Here is a 20,825-nt window from a genome sequence, read left to right as displayed (position 1 = left end):
AACATTGTATAAAAAGTACACAGTTGCATTATTTCACACCTTTGTCTACTGTATTGTTTAAATGCTATTCAGAATCAAGTGATTTTTTACACTTTGGTTAGATTCATGGCAAAATTTGCCTAAAAAACTCGCCATCTGCATGGAAGAGAATATAAAAAGTGAGGCACAAACAGTTTTGCGCAAGCGCTATCGTGTTTTCGCGAGCAGTTTTAATTGCACTGATGTGGTTAATTCATATCTTTCACATTCTAATGTTCTATGTTCTCTACATAGCAGAATATGTTCTATGTATTTATAAATAGATATTTCTATATATATATATGTATATATCTTTACCTATATATAATCATCTATATATATATAGGTATAAATTTATATTTGTTTTAAAAAAACATCAGATATTTGTAGAAATGTTTATTTATGAATAATTAGAACATATTCCGTTATGTAAAGAACATTGGAAAATTAAATATTAATATTTTTATGTTGGGTTTGCACTAATGAGAATATGTGATATAGTTTGCGTGAGAGTGGGTGTTAGTCTTTTTTCAACTTTTTTTGCTCCATTGACTTCTATAGGGGAATGCAAAAATGTGATTGAGATTTTCGTCTTTAAGCGATATTTAGGTTAACGCTAGCAAACAATGTTTTTTGAAATATGTAATACAAACGCAAAAATAGAGAGAGAGGCAATAATTTTTATTTAAAAAATTGTTTATAAAAATAGAAAATACATAAATACCCAAACAGCCCCCAACTCGCGCCCCCCACCCCACTCCACCAGAGATAAAATGGAATACCCAACACCACCCACCCTATAATAAACAATCCATAAAAACCCCAACAACCCCCACCTCACCCTCAGAAATAAAATCCCAACAACCCCCCCATCACACCAAAAAGAAAAAACCCAAATCAGGCAGGACCTGGGATTTCAAAATCAATACCCAAGTGGTCACACATTTCCTCTGCTGCTGTTAGAAGGGCATTTGTGGCAGCCATTATATTGGCCACACACTGGCGGAAAAATTTAAAGCTGGTTCAAAATTATAAGAAGTTATTGTAAACTATTTCCCACTGCCTGTGCACACTATTAGACGTGTGAAGTGAATTCTGAGAAAATTTGCATCCATACCCATACTCCCTAATTATATGCTGCATATTTTCTTTGCATTTCTCTTTGAATAAGCGAGAAAATATGCGGCGGCATATGGTGAATGTGAAAGGTTCTAGGACATAGCTGTACAAAGTCATGCACATCCTGTAAGTTTCACATTAAATAAAGTAACATATCCCTTTAACACTTTTTGTTTGTTTTTTTGGTTTTATTTTTATTTTATTTTATTATTTCTGGCTCTTACAGGAGCATAACATTTAATCTCAATTTTGCTCAATAAAATAAATAAGAATGTAAACAGATGTGCATGTGTCACCATTCTTAGCAGGAATTGGAGCATATGTAAAATAGTGAGAGACAACGCTACAGATAAACCTAACTGCATTACCCATGCACAACAGAGAATGCACATTCCCATATTGTGAGATGATTGGCTGACAACACATTTAGAAAAATGGGCTATTAAAAGTAATTAATAAAAAAATCTTTTTGAAAGATGAGGTAAAACAAAATAATGTAAATGCAGTGTGTTTTTTATTAATAAAATATACATGTATGATGAGTTAGTTTAACGGTGTTATGTATCTTTATAGCTGAAATATTTGTTGTGTACTCACCAGCTGTCGCTGTAATTGGCACTGCTTTGAATTTCACGGAAACGTCTGCGAACATCCCCCCCGTTCTGGTTACATTAATAATCGGCCCAACGTAATTTTCCGCAACCCGCACGACTGTAGTTGACAATTGTAGTACACCAAAAGCATCATCACTGGCGTTAATAATTACATGCGCAACTGTTTCAATTTTAGATCCAAGCTGTGGAGAATCTAAAACTGAACAGATATGGGATATTAAGAGAATGACCATACAATTCCTACATCACCGTTGCAGCATATACAGAGACATATGTTTCTATTTAAAAATAAAATATCCTGCATCTTGTACTCCAAATTCATGGTGTTTAGTTGTCTCTAAGTAGGGAAAAAAGAATAAGCTATAGATTTAGATTACATTTGTGCTTCTTACCAATCTGTTATGCTCGCCATGCAGCAGGAGGCAGCACTAGCTTATTAAAGATCAATTTCTGTCCTATATTATTTATCTTGCCCTTTTTGTGTAATTTAGCTCTATAAATTGTGGAAAAGAACCAGGCTCACTTATCAAGGCTAACCCTGCTACATATTTTGATTCTAATTGGCTTTAATGATAATTACTGCAAAACAATTCACTTTATACTAACTTAATGATCTTCACTAGCCTTGTTGTCTGCCGTCTTAAGCTCACATTAGCTCCTACAGATTAGGCAAGTGGAGGAGTTTGACTATTGAAAATTAATCACAGTAAAAAAAAAAATATATTTTGATTTACAAATATTTAGACTTGGCTTAAAATTATATGGCCGAAGGTGTGAGGACTCCTGACCATCAGACTTACATGTGTGTTGGACAATTAATTCCAAAACTATGTGCATTAATATGTATTTCCCCCCTTTGAGGCTATAACAGATGCGACTCCTCTGAGAAGGCTTTCTATGAATATTTTGGAGTGTTCTTGGGTCAAAAGAACATTTGTGAGGTCAGGTACTCATGTTGTATGAGAAGGTTCGCAATCTGCATTTCCATTTCAACCAAAGGTGTTAAATAGGGGTTGAGGTCAGGGCTCTATATAAAACACTTCAGTTTCACCACACAAAATCATCAAACCAATAATGTCCACATCTTGTGCACATGCTGCACAAGTCATGCTGTAAAAGGAAAGGGTCTTCCCCAAACTGCTGCCAAAATTTGGAAGCACCAAAATCAATAAGAATGATCCAGCACACAGCGACCCTATTGCCAGCCACTCCAGAGACCCACTCAAATCTCTGTACCATCAATAAAAATTCCACTTAGAGTAGCAGCAACAATTAGTGTTTATTAGGCACAACACAACACAATCAGCAACGTTTCGGTATTGCTACCTTATTCATGCTCCATGAATAAGGAAGCAATACCGAAACGTTGCTGATTGTGTTGTGTTGTGCCTAATAAACACAAATTGTTGCTGCTACTCTAAGTAAAATATGGAAGCACCCATCTTTTTTATATGTCTTTGTATCCTGCAGCATTAAGATGACCTTTTACTGGAACTAAGGGGCTTAGTTTATTTACTATAACCTAAAGGTGCAGGAGCCCCAAAATGTTTCTGGTGTTGTCAGCTAATAGATATGTTTCCCCTCTGTACCCATGGATTGCAGCTTTCTTCTTTTTTTCTATTCAAATAGTTAATTTACTGTAATCACAGTTGAACTGACTTAACAATGAAGGTAGGGAATATATTTCTTTCATGTAATTGGCAAGAGTCCATGAGCTAGTGACATATGGGATATACAATCCTACCAGGAGGGGCAAAGTTTCCCAAACCTCAAAATGCCTATAAATACACCCCTCACCACACCCACAATTCAGTTTTACAAACTTTGCCTCCTATGGAGGTGGTGAAGTAAGTTTGTGCTAAGATTTATACGTTGATATGCGCTTCTCAGCATTGTTGAAGCCCGATTCCTCTCAGAGTACAGTAAATGTCAGAGGGACATGAAGGGAGTATCACCTATTGAATTATGATGATTTCTCTAATGGGGGTCTTTTTCATGGGTTCTCTGTTATCGGTCGTAGAGATTCATCTCCTACCTCCCTTTTCAGATCGACGATATACTCTCAAATTTACCATTACCTCTAATAAAGAACTGTTTTAGTACTGGTTTGGCTATCTGCTATATGTGGATGGGTGTCTTTTGGTAAGTATGTTTTCATTTACTTAAGACACTCTCAGCTATGGTTTGGCACTTTATGTATTAATATAAAGTTCTAAATATATGTATTGTACTTATATTTGCCATGAGTCAGGTTCATGTATTTCCTTTTGCAGACTGTCAGTTTCATATTTGGGAATATAAACACTTTAAGAAATTTGTTTCTTACCTGGAGTTTAGTCTTTTTCAATTTGACTACTTTTTGCATTTGCGGGTATTAGGCCCGCGGGTGCGTCAAATGTTAGACTTTATTGCGTAATTTTTGGCGCGAACTTTTTTGGCTTGGGAAATTAAGTTTTTGACGCAACTTCGTCATTTCCGGCGTCATACGTGACATTGAGATCTTTCACACGGCGGCGTCATTAGTGATGCAAGTGTGTCATTTCCGGTCATTTTTGGCTCCAAAAAAGTTTACATTACGTTGTGCGTCATACTTGGCGCCAATTTTTCTTCATTATTTCAATACCCCATTGATGTTTGCCTCCTGCTTTCTTCTCTATCAAGAGGCCTATGCTTTTGCATTTTTTCCCATTCCTGAAACTGTCATTTAAGGAAATAGATAATTTTGCTTTATATGTTGTTTTTTCTCTTACATTGAGCAAGATGTCCCAATCTGATCCTGTCTCTGAAGTTTCTGCTGGAACATTGCTGTCTGACGTCGGTTCTACCAAAGCTAAGTGCATTTGTTGTAAAATTGTAGAAATTATTCCACCAAATGTCATTTGTAATAGTTGTCGTGATAAACTTTTACATGCAGATAGTGTTTCTATCAGTAAAAGTACATTGCCAGTTGCAGTTCCTTCAACTTCTAATGAGCATGATATACCTGTAAATTTTAAAGAATTTGTTTCTGAATCTATTATGAAGGCTTTGTCTGCATTTCCACCTTCTAATAAACATAAAAGGTCTTTTAAAACTTCTCATTTAGCTGATGAAATTCCAAATGACCAACAACATAATAATTCATCCTCTTCTGATGAGGATCTATCTGAAACAGAAGATCCTTCCTCAGATATTGACACTGACAGATCTACTTATTTATTTAAAATAGAGTATATGCGTTCTTTATTAAAAGAAGTGTTAATTACTTTGGATATTGAGGTAACCAGTCCTATTGACGTTCAGTCTAATAAACGTTTAAATGCTGTTTTTAAACCTCCTGTAGTTTCCCCAGGTGTTTTTCCCATTCCTGAGGCTATTTCTGATATGATTTCTAGGGAATGGAATAAGCCAGGTACTTCCTTTATTCCTTCTTCAAGGTTTAAGAGATTGTATCCTTTACCAGCAAAATCTATAGAGTTTTGGGAAAAGATCCCCAAATTTGATGGGGCTATTTCTACTCTTGCTAAACGTACCACTATTCCTATGGAAGATAGCACTTCCTTTAAGGATCCTTTAGATAGGAAGCTTGAATCTTATCTAAGGAAGGCCTATTTATATTCAGGTCATCTTCTCAGACCTGCTATTTCTTTGAGTGATGTTGCGGCTGCATCAACTTTCTGGTTGGAAAATTTAGCGCAACATGAATTGGATTCTGACATATCTAGCATTGTTCGCTTACTGCAACATGCTAATCATTTTATTTGTGATGCCATTTTTTATATTATCAAAATTGATGTTAGATCCATGCCTTTAGCTGTATTAGCTAGAAGAGCTTTGTGGCTTAAATCTTGGAATGCTGATATGACATCTAAATCTAGATTACTATCTCTTTCTTTCCAAGGTAATAATTTATTTGGTTCTAAGTTGGATTCTATTATTTCAACTATCACTGGAGGAAAAGGAGTTTTTTTGCCTCAGGATAAAAAACCTAAGGGTAAATCTAAGGCTTCTAACCGTTTTCATTCCTTTCGTCAGAATAAGGAACAAAAACTCAATCCTCCTCTCAAGGAATCTGCTTCCAGTTGGAAGCCTTCCTCAAATTGGAATAAATCCAAGCCATTTAGGAAACCAAAATCTGCCCCTAAGTCCACATGAAGGTGCGGCCGTCATTCCAGCTCAGCTGGTAGGGGGCAGATTGAGGTTTTTCAAGGATTTTTTTATAAAATCTGTCCAAAATCATTGGATTCAGAGCATTGTCTCTCAAGGGTATCGAATAGGATTCAAAGTAAGACCTCCTGTGAGAAGATTTTTTCTCTCACACATTCCTGTAAATCCAGTAAAAGCTCAGGCTTTTCTGAAGTGTGTTTCAGACCTGGAGTCTTCATGGGTAATCATGCCAGTTCCTCCTCAGGAACAAGGTTTGGGGTTTTATTCAAACCTATTCATTGTACCAAAGAAAGAAAATTTGTTCAGACCAGTTCTGGATCTGAAAATTTTGAATCGTTATGTAAGAGTACCAACTTTCAAGATGGTGACTATAAGGACTATTCTGTCTTTTGTTCAGCAAGGACATTATATGTCCACAATAGACTTGCAGGATGCATACCTTCATATTCCGATTCATCCAGATCACTATCAGTTTCTGAGATTCTCTTTTCTAGACAAGCATTACCAATTTGTTGCTCTTCCATTTGGCCTAGCAACAGCTCCAAGAATCTTTTCAAAGGTTCTGGGTGCCCTACTATCTGTAATCAGAGAACAGGGTATTGTGGTGTTTCCTTATTTGGACGATATCTTGGTACTAGCTCAGTCTTTACATACTGCAGAATCTCACACAAATCAACTATTGTTGTTTCTTCGGAAACATAATTGGAGGATCAATTTACCAAAAAGTTTCTTGATTCCTCAGACAAGGGTCACCTTTTAAGGCTTCCAGATAGATTCAGTGTCCATGACTCTGTCTCTAACAGACAAGAGACGTTTAAAAACAGAATTTATGCTTACCTGATAAATTACTTTCTCCAACGGTGTGTCCGGTCCACGGCGTCATCCTTACTTGTGGGATATTCTCTTCCCCAACAGGAAATGGCAAAGAGTCCCAGCAAAGCTGGTCACATGATCCCTCCTAGGCTCCGCCCACCCCAGTCATTCGACCGACGGACAGGAGGAAATATATATAGGAGAAACCATATGATACCGTGGTGACTGTAGTTAGAGAAAATAATTCATCAGACCTGATTAAAAAACCAGGGCGGGCCGTGGACCGGACACACCGTTGGAGAAAGTAATTTATCAGGTAAGCATAAATTCTGTTTTCTCCAACATTGGTGTGTCCGGTCCACGGCGTCATCCTTACTTGTGGGAACCAATACCAAAGCTTTAGGACACGGATGAAGGGAGGGAGCAAATCAGGTCACCTAAATGGAAGGCACCACGGCTTGCAAAACCTTTCTCCCAAAAATAGCCTCCGAAGAAGCAAAAGTATCAAATTTGTAAAATTTGGCAAAAGTGTGCAATGAAGACCAAGTCGCTGCCTTACATATCTGGTCAACAGAAGCCTCGTTCTTGAAGGCCCATGTGGAAGCCACAGCCCTAGTGGAGTGAGCTGTGATTCTTTCAGGAGGCTGCCGTCCGGCAGTCTCATAAGCCAATCGGATAATGCTTTTAAGCCAAAAGGAAAGAGAGGTAGAAGTCGCTTTTTGACCTCTCCTTTTACCAGAATAAACAACAAACAAGGAAGATGTTTGTCTGAAATCTTTAGTAGCCTCTAAATAGAATTTTAGAGCATGGACTACGTCCAAATTGTGTAACAAACGTTCCTTCTTTGAAACTGGATTCGGACACAAAAAAGGTACAACTATCTCCTGGTTAATATTTTTGTTGGAAACAACTTTCGGAAGAAAACCAGGCTTAGTACGCAAAACCACCTTATCTGCATGGAACACCAGATAGGGCGGAGAACACTGCAGAGCAGATAACTCTGAAACTCTTCTAGCAGAAGAAATTGCAACCAAAAACAAAACTTTCCAAGATAATAACTTAATATCTACGGAAAGGAAAGGGTTCAAACGGAACCCCTTGAAGAACTGAAAGAACTAGATTTAGACTCCAGGGAGGAGTCAAGGGTCTGTAAACAGGCTTGATCCTAACCAGAGCCTGAACAAATGCTTGAACATCTGGCACAGCTGCCAGTCTTTTGTGAAGTAAAACAGATAAAGCAGAGATCTGTCCCTTCAGAGAACTTGCAGATAATCCTTTCTCCAAACCTTCTTGTAGAAAGGATAGAATCTTAGGAATTTTTATCTTGTTCCATGGGAATCCTTTAGATTCACACCAACAGATATATTTTTTCCATATTTTATGGTAAATTTTTCTAGTTACAGGCTTTCTAGCCTGAATCAGAGTATCTATTACAGAATCTGAAAACCCACGCTTTGATAAAATCAAGCGTTCAATCTCCAAGCCGTCAGTTGGAGGGAAACCAGATTCGGATGTTCGAATGGACCCTGAACAAGAAGGTCCTGTCTCAAAGGTAGCTTCCATGGTGGAGCCGATGACATATTCACCAGGTCTGCATACCAAGTCCTGCGTGGCCACGCAGGAGCTATCAAGATCACCGAGGCCCTCTCCTGATTGATCCTGGCTACCAGCCTGGGGATGAGAGGAAACGGTGGGAATACATAAGCTAGGTTGAAGGTCCAAGGTGCTACTAGTGCATCTACTAGGGTCGTCTTGGGATCCCTGGATCTGGACTCGTAGCAAGGAACCTTGAAGTTCTGACGAGACGCCATCAGATCCATGTCTGGAATGCCCCATAATTGAGTTATTTGGGCAAAGATTTCCGGATGGAGTTCCCACTCCCCCGGATGGAATGTCTGACGACTCAGAAAATCCGCTTCCCAATTTTCCACTCCTGGGATGTGGATCGCAGACAAGTGGCAGGAGTGATCCTCCGCCCATTGAATTATCTTGGTCACTTCTTTCATCGCCAGGGAAGTCCTTGTTCCCCCCTGATGATTGATATATGCAACGGTCGTCATGTTGTCTGACTGAAACCTTATGAATTTGGCCTTTGCTAGTTGAGGCCAAGCTCTGAGAGCATTGAATATCGCTCTCAGTTCCAGAATGTTTATCGGGAGAAGAGACTCTTCCCGAGACCATAGACCCCGAGCTTTCAGGGATTCCCAGACCGCGCCCCAGCCCACTAGGCTGGCGTCGGTCGTGACAATGACCCACTCTGGTCTGCGGAAGCTCATTCCCTGTGACAGATTGTCCAGGGTCAGCCACCAACGGAGTGAATCTCTGGTCTTTTGATCTACTTGAATCGTCGGAGACAAGTCTGTATAATCCCCATTCCACTGTCTGAGCATGCACAGTTGTAATGGTCTTAGATGAATTCGTGCAAAAGGAACTATGTCCATTGTTGCAACCATCAATCCTATTACTTCCATGCACTGCTCTATGGAAGGACGAGGAACAGAATGAAGTACTTGACAAGAGCTTAGAAGTTTTGATTTTCTGACCTCTGTCAGAAAAATCCTCATTTCTAAGGAATCTATTATTGTTCCCAAGAAGGAAACTCTTGTTGACGGGGACAGAGAACTTTTTTCTTTGTTCACCTTCCATCCGTGAGATCTGAGAAAGGCTAGGACGATGTCCGTATGAGCCTTTGCTTTTGACAGGGACGACGCTTGAATCAGGATGTCGTCCAAGTAAGGTACTACTGCAATGCCCCTTGGTCTTAGAACCGCTAGAAGGGACCCTAGTACCTTTGTGAAAATCCTTGGAGCAGTGGCTAATCCAAATGGAAGTGCCACAAACTGGTAATGCTTGTCCAGAAAAGCGAACCTTAGGAACTGATGATGTTCCTTGTGGATAGGAATATGTAGGTACGCATCCTTTAAATCCACGGTAGTCATAAATTGATTTTCCTGGATAGTAGGTAGGATCATTCGAATAGTTTCCATTTTGAACGATGGTACCCTGAGAAATTTGTTTAGGATCTTTAGATCCAAAATTGGTCTGAATGTTCCTTCTTTTTTGGGAACTATGAACAGATTGGAATAAAATCCCATTCCTTGTTCTCTTATTGGAACTGGATGAATTACTCCCATCTTTAACAGGTCTTCTACACAATGTAAGAATGCCTGTCTCTTTATTTGGTTTGAAGATAATTGAGACCTGTGGAACCTTCCCCTTGGGGGTAGTTCCTTGAATTCCAGGAGATAACCTTGAGAAACTATTTCTAGCGCCCAAGGATCCTGAACATCTCTTGCCCAAGCCTGAGCAAAGAGAGAAAGTCTGCCCCCCACTAGATCCGGTCCCGGATTGGGGGCTATCCCTTCATGCTGTTTTGGTAGCAGTGGTAGGCTTCTTGGCCTGCTTACCCTTGTTCCAGCCTTGCATTGGTTTCCAGGCTGGTTTGGGTTGTGAAGTATTACCCTCTTGCTTAGAGGATACAGAATTAGAGACTGGTCCGTTTCTGCGAAAGGGACGAAAATTAGGCTTATTATTAGCCTTAAAAGACCTATCCTGTGGGAGGGCGTGGCCCTTTCCCCCAGTGATGTCTGAAATAATCTCTTTCAAATCAGGTCCAAATAATGTTTTACCTTTGAAAGGAATGTTAAGCAATTTTGTCTTGGAAGACACATCCGCTGACCAAGATTTTAGCCAAAGCACTCTGCGCGCCACGACAGCAAACCCTGAATTTTTCGCCGCTAATCTAGCTAATTGCAAAGCGGCCTCTAAAACAAAAGAGTTAGCCAATTTAAGTGCTTGAACTCTGTCCATAACCTCCTCATACGAAGATTCTTTACTGAGCAATTTTTCTAGTTCCTCGAACCAGAAACACACTGCCGTAGTGATAGGAACAATGCATGAAATTGGTTGTAGAAGGTAACCTTGCTGTACAAAAATCTTTTTAAGCAAACCCTCTAATTTCTTATCCATAGGATCTTTGAAAGCACAACTATCTTCGATAGGAATAGTAGTGCGTTTGTTTAGAGTAGAAACCGCCCCCTCGACCTTGGGGACTGTCTGCCATAAGTCCTTTCTGGGGTCGACTATAGGAAATAATTTCTTAAATATAGGGGGGGAACAAAAGGTATGCCGGGCCTTTCCCACTCTTTATTTACTATGCCCGCCACCCGCTTGGGTATAGGAAAAGCGTCGGGGGGCACCGGAACCTCTAGGAACTTGTCCATCTTACATAATTTCTCTGGAATGACCAAATTGTCACAATCATCCAGAGTAGATAACACCTCCTTAAGCAGTGCGCGGAGATGTTCTAATTTAAATTTAAATGTCACAACATCAGGTTCAGCTTGATGAGAAATTTTTCCTGAATCTGAAATTTCTCCATCAGACAAAACCTCCCTCATGGCCCCTTGAGATTGGTGTGAGGGTATGTCAGAACAGTTATCATCAGCGTCCTCTTGCTCTTCAGTGTTTAAAACAGAGCAATCGCGCTTTCTCTGATAAGTAGGCATTTTGGATAAAAGATTTGCTATGGAGTTATCCATTACAGCCGTTAATTGTTGCATGGTAATAAGTATTGGCGCACTAGATGTACTAGGGGCCTCCTGTGTGGGCATAACTGGTGTAGACACAGTAGGGGATGATGTAGTATCATGTTTACTCCCCTCATTTGAGGAATCATCTTGGGCAATATCATTATCTGTGGCATTACTGTCCTTACTTTGTTTGGACACTATGGCACAATTATCACAAAAATTTAAATGGGGAGACAAATTGGCTTTCATACATATAGAACATATCTTATCTGATGGTACAGACATGTTAAACAGGCTTAAACTTGTCAACAAAGCACAAAAAACGTTTTAAAATAAAACCGTTACTGTCACTTTAAATTTCAAACTGAAAATACTTTATTACTGAATATGTGAAAAAGTATGAAGGAATTGTTCAAAATTCACCACAGTGTCTTAAAGCATTAAAAGTATTGCACACCAAATTTCAGAGCTTTAACCCTTAAATTAACGGAACCGGAGCCGTTTTTACATTTAACCCCTATACAGTCCCAGAATGAGGCTCTGTCTATAACTAGAAAGGCCCCCATCTGAAAAAGGTGTCCAACACAGTGCCTGCCGTTTTTCTAAACGTTCCCCAAGATTATAATACCAATAATTAGTTAGAATCTGCATAATATGCCTAGTAAAGCAATCGTTTTAGCCCAGAAAAATGTCTACCAGTTTTTAAGCCCTTTTTGAAGCCCTTTAATCTTTTATGTTTAACTAAGAAAATGGCTTACCGGTCCCCATGAGGGGAAATGACAGCCTTCCAGCATTACATGGTCTTGTTAGAAATATGGCTAGTCATACCTTAAGCAGAAAAGACTGCTAACTGTTTCCCCCAACTGAAGTTACTTCATCTCAACAGTCCTGTGTGGAAACAGCAATCGATTTTAGTTACTGTCTGCTAAAATCATCTTCCTCTTACAAACAGAAATCTTCATCCTTTTCTGTTTCAGAGTAAATAGTACATACCAGCACTATTTTAAAATAACAAACACTTGATAGAAGAATAAAACTACATTTAAACACCAAAAAACTCTTAACCATCTCCGTGGAGATGTTGCCTGTGCAACGGCAAAGAGAATGACTGGGGTGGGCGGAGCCTAGGAGGGATCATGTGACCAGCTTTGCTGGGACTCTTTGCCATTTCCTGTTGGGGAAGAGAATATCCCACAAGTAAGGATGACGCCGTGGACCGGACACACCAATGTTGGAGAAATTGGTCGCAGCATGCCGGTTCCTTCAGTCTCAGTCATTCCCTTCAGTGGCTATGTGCATGGAAGTTTTAGGTCTCATGACTGCAGCATCGGACGCAATCCCCTTTGCTCGTTTTCATATGAGACCTCTACAGCTTTGTATGCTGAATCAATGGTGCAGGGATTATACAAAGATATCACAATTAATATCCTTGAATCCCAATGTACGACACTCTCTGACATGGTGGATAGATCACCATCGTTTGGTTCAAGGGGCTTCTTTTGTTCGCCCAACCTGGACTGTGATCACAACAGATGCAAGTCTTTCAGGTTGGGGAGCTGTTTGGGGGTCTCTGACAGCACAAGGGGTTTGGAAATCTCAAGAGGCGAGATTACCAATAAATATTTTAGAACTCTGTGCAATTCTCAGGGCTCTTCAGTTCTGGCCTCTACTAAAGAGAGAACCGTTCATTTGTTTTCAGACAGACAATATCACAACTGTGGCTTATGTCAATCATCAGGGTGGGACTCACAGTCCCCAAGCTATGAAAGAAGTATCTCGGATACTTGCTTGGGAGGAATCCAGCTCCTGTCTAATCTCTGTGGTGCATATCCCAGGTGTAGACAATTGGGAGGCGGATTATCTCAGCCGCCAGACTTTACATCCAGGGGAGTGGTCTCTCCATCCCGATGTGTTTTCTCAGATTGTTCAGATGTGGGGACTTCCAGAGATAGATCTCATGGCCTCTCATCTAAACAAGAAACTTCCCAGATACCTGTCCAGGTCCAGGGATGTTCAGGTGGAAGCAGTGGATGCGCTGGCACTTCCTTGGTGTTATCAACCTGCTTACATCTTCCCGCCTCTAGTTCTCCTTCCAAGAGTGATCTCCAAAATCATCATGGAACAGTCTTTTGTGTTGCTGGTGGCTCCAGCATGGCCACACAGGTTTTGGTATGCGGATCTGGTTCGGATGTCCAGTTGCCTGCCTTGGCCACTTCCTTTACGGCCGGACCTACTATCTCAAGGTCCGTTTTTCCATCAGGATCTCAAATCATTAAATTTGAAGGTATAGAAATTGAACGCTTAGTTCTAAGTCATAGAGGTTTCTCTGATTCAGTGATTAATACTATGTTATAAGCTTGTAAATCTGTCTCTAGAAAGATTTATTATAGAGTTTGGAAGACTTACATTTCATGGTGTTCTTCTCATAAATTCTCCTGGCATTCTTTTCGAATTCCTAGAATTTTGCAGTTTCTTCAGGATGGTTTGGATAAGGTTTTGTCTGCAAGTTCCTTGAAAGGACAAATCTCCGCTCTTTCTGTTTTATTTCACAGAAAATTGCTATAATTCCTGATATACACTGTTTTGTACAGGCTTTAGTTCGTATTAAGCCTGTCATTAAGTCAATTTCTCCTCCTTGGAGTCTTAATTTGGTTCTGAGGGCTTTACAGGCTCCTCCATTTGAACCTATGCATTCTTTAGACATTAAACTACTTTCTTGGAAAGTGTTGTTCCTTTTGGCTATCTCTTCTGCTAGAAGAGTTTCTGAGCTATCTGCTCTTTCTTGTGAGTCTCCTTTTCTGATTTTTCATCAGGATAAGGCAGTTTTGCGGACTTCTTTTCAATTTTTACCTAAGGTTGTGAATTCTAACAACATTAGTAGAGAAATTGTTGTCCCTTCTTTATGTCCTAATCCTAAGAATTCTTTGGAGAGATCCTTACATTCTTTGGATGTGGTAAGAGCTTTGAAATATTATGTGGAAGCTACTAAAAATTTCAGGAAGACTTCTAGTCTATTTGTTTTATTTTCTGGTCCTAGTAAAGGTCAGAAAGCTTCTGCTATTTCCTTGCCTTCTTGGTTGAAACTTTTGATTCATCAAGCTTATTTGGAGTCGGGTCAAACCCCGCCTCAGAGAATTACAGCTCATTCTACTAGATCAGTCTCTACTTCATGGGCCTTTAAGAATGAAGCTTCAGTTGATCAGATTTGCAAAGCAGCCACTTGGTCCTCTTTGCATACATTTACTAAATTCTACCATTTTGATGTATTTGCTTCTTTGGAAGCAGTTTTTGGTAGAAAAGTTCTTCAGGCAGCTGTTTCAGTTTGATTCTTCTGCTTTTTGATTTAAGTTTTTTTCTTTCAAAAGTGAAAATAAACTTATTTTTGGGTTGTGGATTATTTTCTCAGCGGAATATGGCTGTTTTTGTTTTATTCCCTCCCTCTCTAGTGACTCTTGAGTGGAAGACTCCACATCTTGGGTATTGATATCCCATATGTCACTAGCTCATGGACTCTTGCCAATTACATGAAAGAACACATAATTTATGTAAGAACTTACCTGATAAATTCATTTCTTTCATATTGGCAAGAGTCCATGAGGCCCACCCTTTTTATGGTGGTTATGATTTTTTTTGTATAAAGCACAATTATTTCCAAATTTCCTTTGTTGATGCTTTCTACTCCTTTCTTTATCACCCCACTGCTTGGCTATTTGTTAAACTGAATTGTGGGTGTGGTGAGGGGTGTATTTATAGGCATTTTGAGGTTTGGGAAACGTTGCCCCTCCTGGTAGGATTGTATATCCCATATGTCACTAGCTCATGGACTCTTGCCAATATGAAAGAAATTAATTTATCAGGTAAGTTCTTACATAAATTATGTTTTTTGCAATAAAGAGTATACATTTATACACTTTAATTAAGAAAATATGTCACTATATATTTGGTTCATTTTTTCTACTTCAACATAAGAACAATTTAATTTGACCATGAACTTTCTTAAGGTCAGCATTTTACCACATCACTGTCTGTGATAAGCTTTGCAATTGACTGGTTGAGCATATCTATATAATGACTGTCAAAACTAAATAATCTTGTGCTTTTCCACTTATAAAAGCTCATGTATGATTACAAACTATTTAAATAATTAAAAAAGTTGAATATTTACTATGTAAATTAAGTCATGCCCTTAAAAAAGAAACTTGAAAATGTTGTCACAAATGTATAAATACTGTAGCTATTTAGATATAAAAAATATGCTATTGGTTCTCTTATATACATTTAATCACACATTACCCAGCTGATGTTGCTCCTTGTCCTCTAATGTGACATTGGTTAATGCAACAAATAATGATTCTGCTCTTTCTGGATCATCATCATCCAAAATCGGAAGAAAAATGTTGACTTCACTCATGTTTGCTTTAAAATGAACATTTCCAGAAACAGACAAGTAATCTTTTCCTTCCGTTGCCCTTGCTATGTTAGATGGGGGGAGAAAAAGTTTATCTGAGTCTGCAAGAGTTTTGTAGGCAACAATTACATTGCCCATAAGCCCTTTCAATCTTTTAATCGTTAAAGTAATATTAATGTTTTTTTCTTCAACCTTGATTGGCCTATTTTTTTCAGAGAATATAAAAAGTCCGTAAGGATCATCGTTAGCAAAGATAGTTAGATTGGCCTCTGTGTAAATCCCAAGGCGTCCACTTGAAACATTAGTGATTAACACCCTAAACATTTCATCCAATTCTGGAACATCATCTGGTGAGACCTGAACAGTTAAGTTTGCAATGCGTTGTCCAATTTCAAAGGTTACATTCCCAGAACTGAAGGCCAAGTCATCTGATGAAGCCAATTCTATAGTCCAAAATAAGATCACCTTTGATAAAGTACCATGACCACGAAATACCTATGGGATAAATAAAAACATTATTTGACAACATTTCTAAACTAAAAGCATAATAGCATTTTGCTGTTTTTATTGTACTTAAGAATTGATGTATTAATAATTAAAATATATATATATTTTGATTACTAAGTAGACATCATATTAATAAAGAGAATTGTAAGGCTTTTTGAACAGGATAGTTGAAACATCAAATATGAAATATCTGGGATACCATTGGATATTGTTTTATCATAGGGTAGCTTTTATTCTAAATTATTCCAGGTCTTTTCCACAACAACATCAAAGAATACAAATATATAAGAGGTCTGAGTATTTAACAGTAGACACTGCATGTGGAACTAAATCTTCATTGGCCGCATATGTTTTATTTTCACACTTTTTTAAGACCTTCAAAAAGAAAATTGCTTTTGTTTCGACCACGTTTATGCTATCTCACCCTACCAAATGGGATTGTATAAACGTGGCCAGTACAGCAAGATTACATAAACCAGAATGATACAGTGAGATTGCATGAATGTAGTTAGTGGAGTGGGACTGCATAAATACAGTCAACACAGTGCATAACCCCATTTGGTAAAATCAGATTTGTCAGAATGAAGCAGCTCATTAGTTTTACAAAATGCTTTACAGTTTGATAAAAATTTCAGAACATGCCACATATTAATATCCTGTACTGTTTAATCCGTTTATTAAACCAAAAACATGCTAAAATAAAAATCGCTTTTCACAATAAAGAAACTGTTTAATTAACATATTACAGTATAATACATTTAAATGGCACATCATAGACACATGTACTGCATACTCATAATGCCCCAGCTCAAATGCATGATTTATTCATTTATAAGTCTTGCTATTTTTTTGGAAGTTAAAAGGTTAATTTCACCCATGTAATGTCAGATTCTTACCTGCGATCACTGTCGCTCCCGGTCTCGCCAAGGGTTATGTCTTCAGTCTTGGCATTCTACTTGGAGGAACACCGAGACTCAACTTCTACAGCTGCTGCTGCAGCTCTCTAGATGCGTGTGGCTGCGCGCTGCCTAGATTTAAAGGGGCCATGTCCTAATTACTGGAACTCCCACCTGGAGGCTATTGGAGTGGGAGTTACTCAGCCCATCACTCTAAGTTGAGTTATTATAAACTTTCTGAAACCTGCTTACCTACCTTGTACCTGCATATGCTTACCTTGTTCCAGAGACCAAGCATACCTACCTTGTACCTGCATATGCTCTCCTGGTTCCTGACAGCCAAGCATACTTACCTGATATGTTTGTATGGTCACCTTGTTCCAGAGACCAAGCATACTTACCTTGTACCTCCTTATGCTCATCTTGTTCCTAAAGCTGCACCTACCTGGTATTTCATGGCAGTCTTTCCAATAGTATCCTCTGGGTATCCTGTTCTCCGTTGAGTATCCTGTATCTACTATACCAGTGACAGCTTTCCTAAAACCAGCTGTGCCTGCTGTACCTACCCGGTTTCCCTTGACAGTCCAACCAACAGTACCCGCTAGGTATCCTGTGCCTGATGAGTATCCTGTGTCTACTATACCAGTGACAGCTTTCCTCAAACCACCTGAGCCTGTCTAACCTACCTTGTATCCCGTGACAGTCTCACCAACAGAATTCGCTGAGTATCCTGTGCCTGCTGAGTATCCTGTGTCTACTATACCAGTGACAGCCTTCCTCAAACCAGCTGTGCCTGCTGTACCTACCTGGTATCCTGTGACAGTTTCACCAACAGTACCAGCTGGGTATCCTGTGCCTGTTGAGTTTCCTGTGTCTACTATACCCCATGACAGTCTCACCCTCTATATCACTGGGTGTATTACACAATTCAAGTATCAATATCCACTGGACTTTGTAACTGCAACCTACTAAAGTATTCTGAAACTTGACAAAGACTGTTCTTCTCTGGGCCTATGCTCAAACTTGCTGTTTCTGTGAGTTTCAATAAAAACTACCAACTGTTCTTTTAATTATCATTCAGTAAAGGTTTTAAAAGACTTTAATTGTTCAGTGTATCTGTTCCTGCATTCTGAGTTCCACACCCCCTTAGCTCCTCACAGAATAACTCAGCCAAAAAGATGGAAATAGAAAGGGATAGTGGAAGCTTTAACACAGCAAGTAAAAGTAGTAACTCATTCTGTGTGTGCTTTACAAGAGAACCAGAACAGACTGGAAAAACAACTCCAAAGACCCCTGCAGGGTTCTACCCCACCAGCACCAGTAACAGCGCACTTGCATCAGAATCTGCCGTTAACAATCCACCTGAACCTAGAGTTGGTTTACCTGAGAAATGTAATAGGTATCGATCCCAATTCCGGACTTTCATCACCTCTTGTAAGATTCTGTTTTCTCTGCAATCCAGTTTAAGAATTCAAAGTTATTTCACTTCTTTTTAGAAAACCAGTTATGGGCTCACCAACTCCTAGACACTCACAGCCCTATCCTGGAGTATTGGGAAAAATTCTTGCAGCCTTCAGACACAATATGAAAACCCCTACAAGATATCCACTGCACAAGCTAAGATATGTGCCCTTAAACAGGGAAGAATATATAATAGAGTTTTGTCACCTTGCCACATTAACTGCCTGGAATGAAGCTGCCCTCCTGGATCAATTTAGGTTGGATCTGTCTGATACCTTGCAAGATGAACTAACACGAGTATGGATCCCTAATACACAAGAAAGCCTTATCTGTCTGTCAACTCAGATTGACTACTGCCTTAGGGAGAGGCACATGAAAAATACAATGCATTCTTACCTGAGAAATTCTTTTCTTCTTGGTAGTGAAAGTCCATGAAATCCTATTCTTACATATGGGAATACATCTCCTGACCACCAGGAGGAGGCAAAGACACCCCAAACAAAACATTTAACTATCCCTGTTACTTCCCCTTCCCAGTAGTTCAAACAGAACACAGAGAAAAGCAAAAGAGATAACCGAGGTAAAGAGGTGCATCTATAACTGCCACCACAAAAAAAATCAGTGCGGGTTCGTGGACTCTCACTAACAAGAAAGAAAAGAATTTATGAGGTAAGAATACATTTTATTTTCTTCCCAATGGTAGAGAGAGTTTATGAAATCCTTTTCTTACATATGGGAATCTATACCCAAGCTGTGGAGTCCACAAAAAACTTAGGGTGGGATGAAATAGGTAAGGCAGTCATCCAGATACTAAGCTCCACCACCTGAAGATTCTTTCTTCCAAACGATGCCTCAGCTGAGGCAAAAATGTCAAACTGAAAAAAAATGTGTAAAAGTATGTAGAGAAGACCAGAGAGCAGCCTTGTTGATCTGATCAACCAAAGCCTCCTTCTTAAAGACCCAAAACACTGACACAAACAGGTTGAAACAGTAATACGATCCGGAGGCTGTTGACCCGCCTCTGAGTAAGTCATACGAATAAGACCTCTCAATCAAAAAGATAAATAAAATGTAGTGGCCATTTGACCCTTACGCTTTCCAGAGAAAAGCACAAACAGGAATTCTGATTGACGAAAAACCTCTGTAGTATGAAGGTAAAGCTTTAATGCCCGAACCACATCCAGGTTGAGTATTAACCTCTCCTTTGAAGAATCAAGAATAGGCCAAAAGGACGGTACAACAATTTTCAGATTTATGTTATCCATTGACACCACCTGTAGGTATGGAAACCTAATTTTTCCGTAGAACATCCTTATCCTGGTGAGACCCCAAATAACGGTAGTTCACTCTGAAGAGCAGACAATTCTGAAACTCTATGTGCAGAAGAGATCGTCAACAAGAATATTACCTTCCAGTATAATAACTTAAAAGTTATTATAAAAGACCATATCTGGCCCTTAATAGAGCTAGGCGAAAAGCCATTCTTGTAAAAAAGGACTGAAGAATATGTGGGATACTTACTTTGATCCAGGAAAAGCCATGTCCAGCACACTAATATAAATATACCTTCTACACCTTATGATGTATGCATCTGGTGAGATGCATACGCTCTTGTATTAGAGTATCAAACATAGACTCAGAAAAACCTCTCTGATTTAAAAATCAGTCGTTTAACCCGGTGCAGTCAGTCTCAGAGAATCTAGATTCTGATAAAGAGAAGGACATACAACCTAAGAAATTGGAAGCTGTGCCAAGGATTCAAACTAGCAACCTCTAGTTTGCAAGTGAGCTGACCTAACCACCGAGCCACAACAACTCAACAGTTCTAGCCACAAGGCAAACATGCAGAGACAACAGAGGAGATGCCGTGTATAGGTATACTCTGAAAAAAACAGGAGTTAGAAATACACTTCTCGTACGAGAAAACCCTCATAATATACTCCCTCTCTATGAAAACAGAAGACATAGAAAACCTCTGAAGCCTGGTTAGATCAAACTGTATATGATACGGATTTTAAGAAACCTGGAAAACAACCCAATCCTTCCTATGCAATTAGGCAATAAAGGTAGACTTTTATATTGCTTATTACATATTTCAGAAACCTCATCCTCCGGAGTTCAATGATCTAAATATTAAGGATATCGAACGCCTTAGGAAAAAACTCATCACTCAATAGGAAGAACACTCAGAAAGAGAAGAGTCGACCAACTCATATATATGGAATAAAAAAATCCCTAGAATGCAAAACATGCATCTCAAAAAGGAAAGACAATCAGATGATCTTCCATCTAAAGGAATAATCCAGCAGAT

The 20,825-nt window shown here is 39.1% G+C and overlaps 1 protein-coding gene across 1 annotated transcript in view; it reads right to left on the bottom strand.

Moving 5' to 3' along the window:
• Positions 1–20,825, bottom strand: part of ADGRV1 (adhesion G protein-coupled receptor V1) — a 1,190,013-nt gene that overhangs the window by 910,483 nt on the left and 258,705 nt on the right. Inside the window, 2 exon segments of the mRNA XM_053699719.1 lie at positions 1,735–1,950; positions 15,536–16,145. Coding sequence (XP_053555694.1) covers positions 1,735–1,950; positions 15,536–16,145 — 826 coding nt within the window.

The sequence above is a fragment of the Bombina bombina genome, chromosome 2 (genome assembly GCF_027579735.1).
Source record: "Bombina bombina isolate aBomBom1 chromosome 2, aBomBom1.pri, whole genome shotgun sequence".
NCBI lineage: Eukaryota > Metazoa > Chordata > Amphibia > Anura > Bombinatoridae > Bombina > Bombina bombina.
This window is presented reverse-complemented; position numbering and strand designations above follow the sequence as displayed.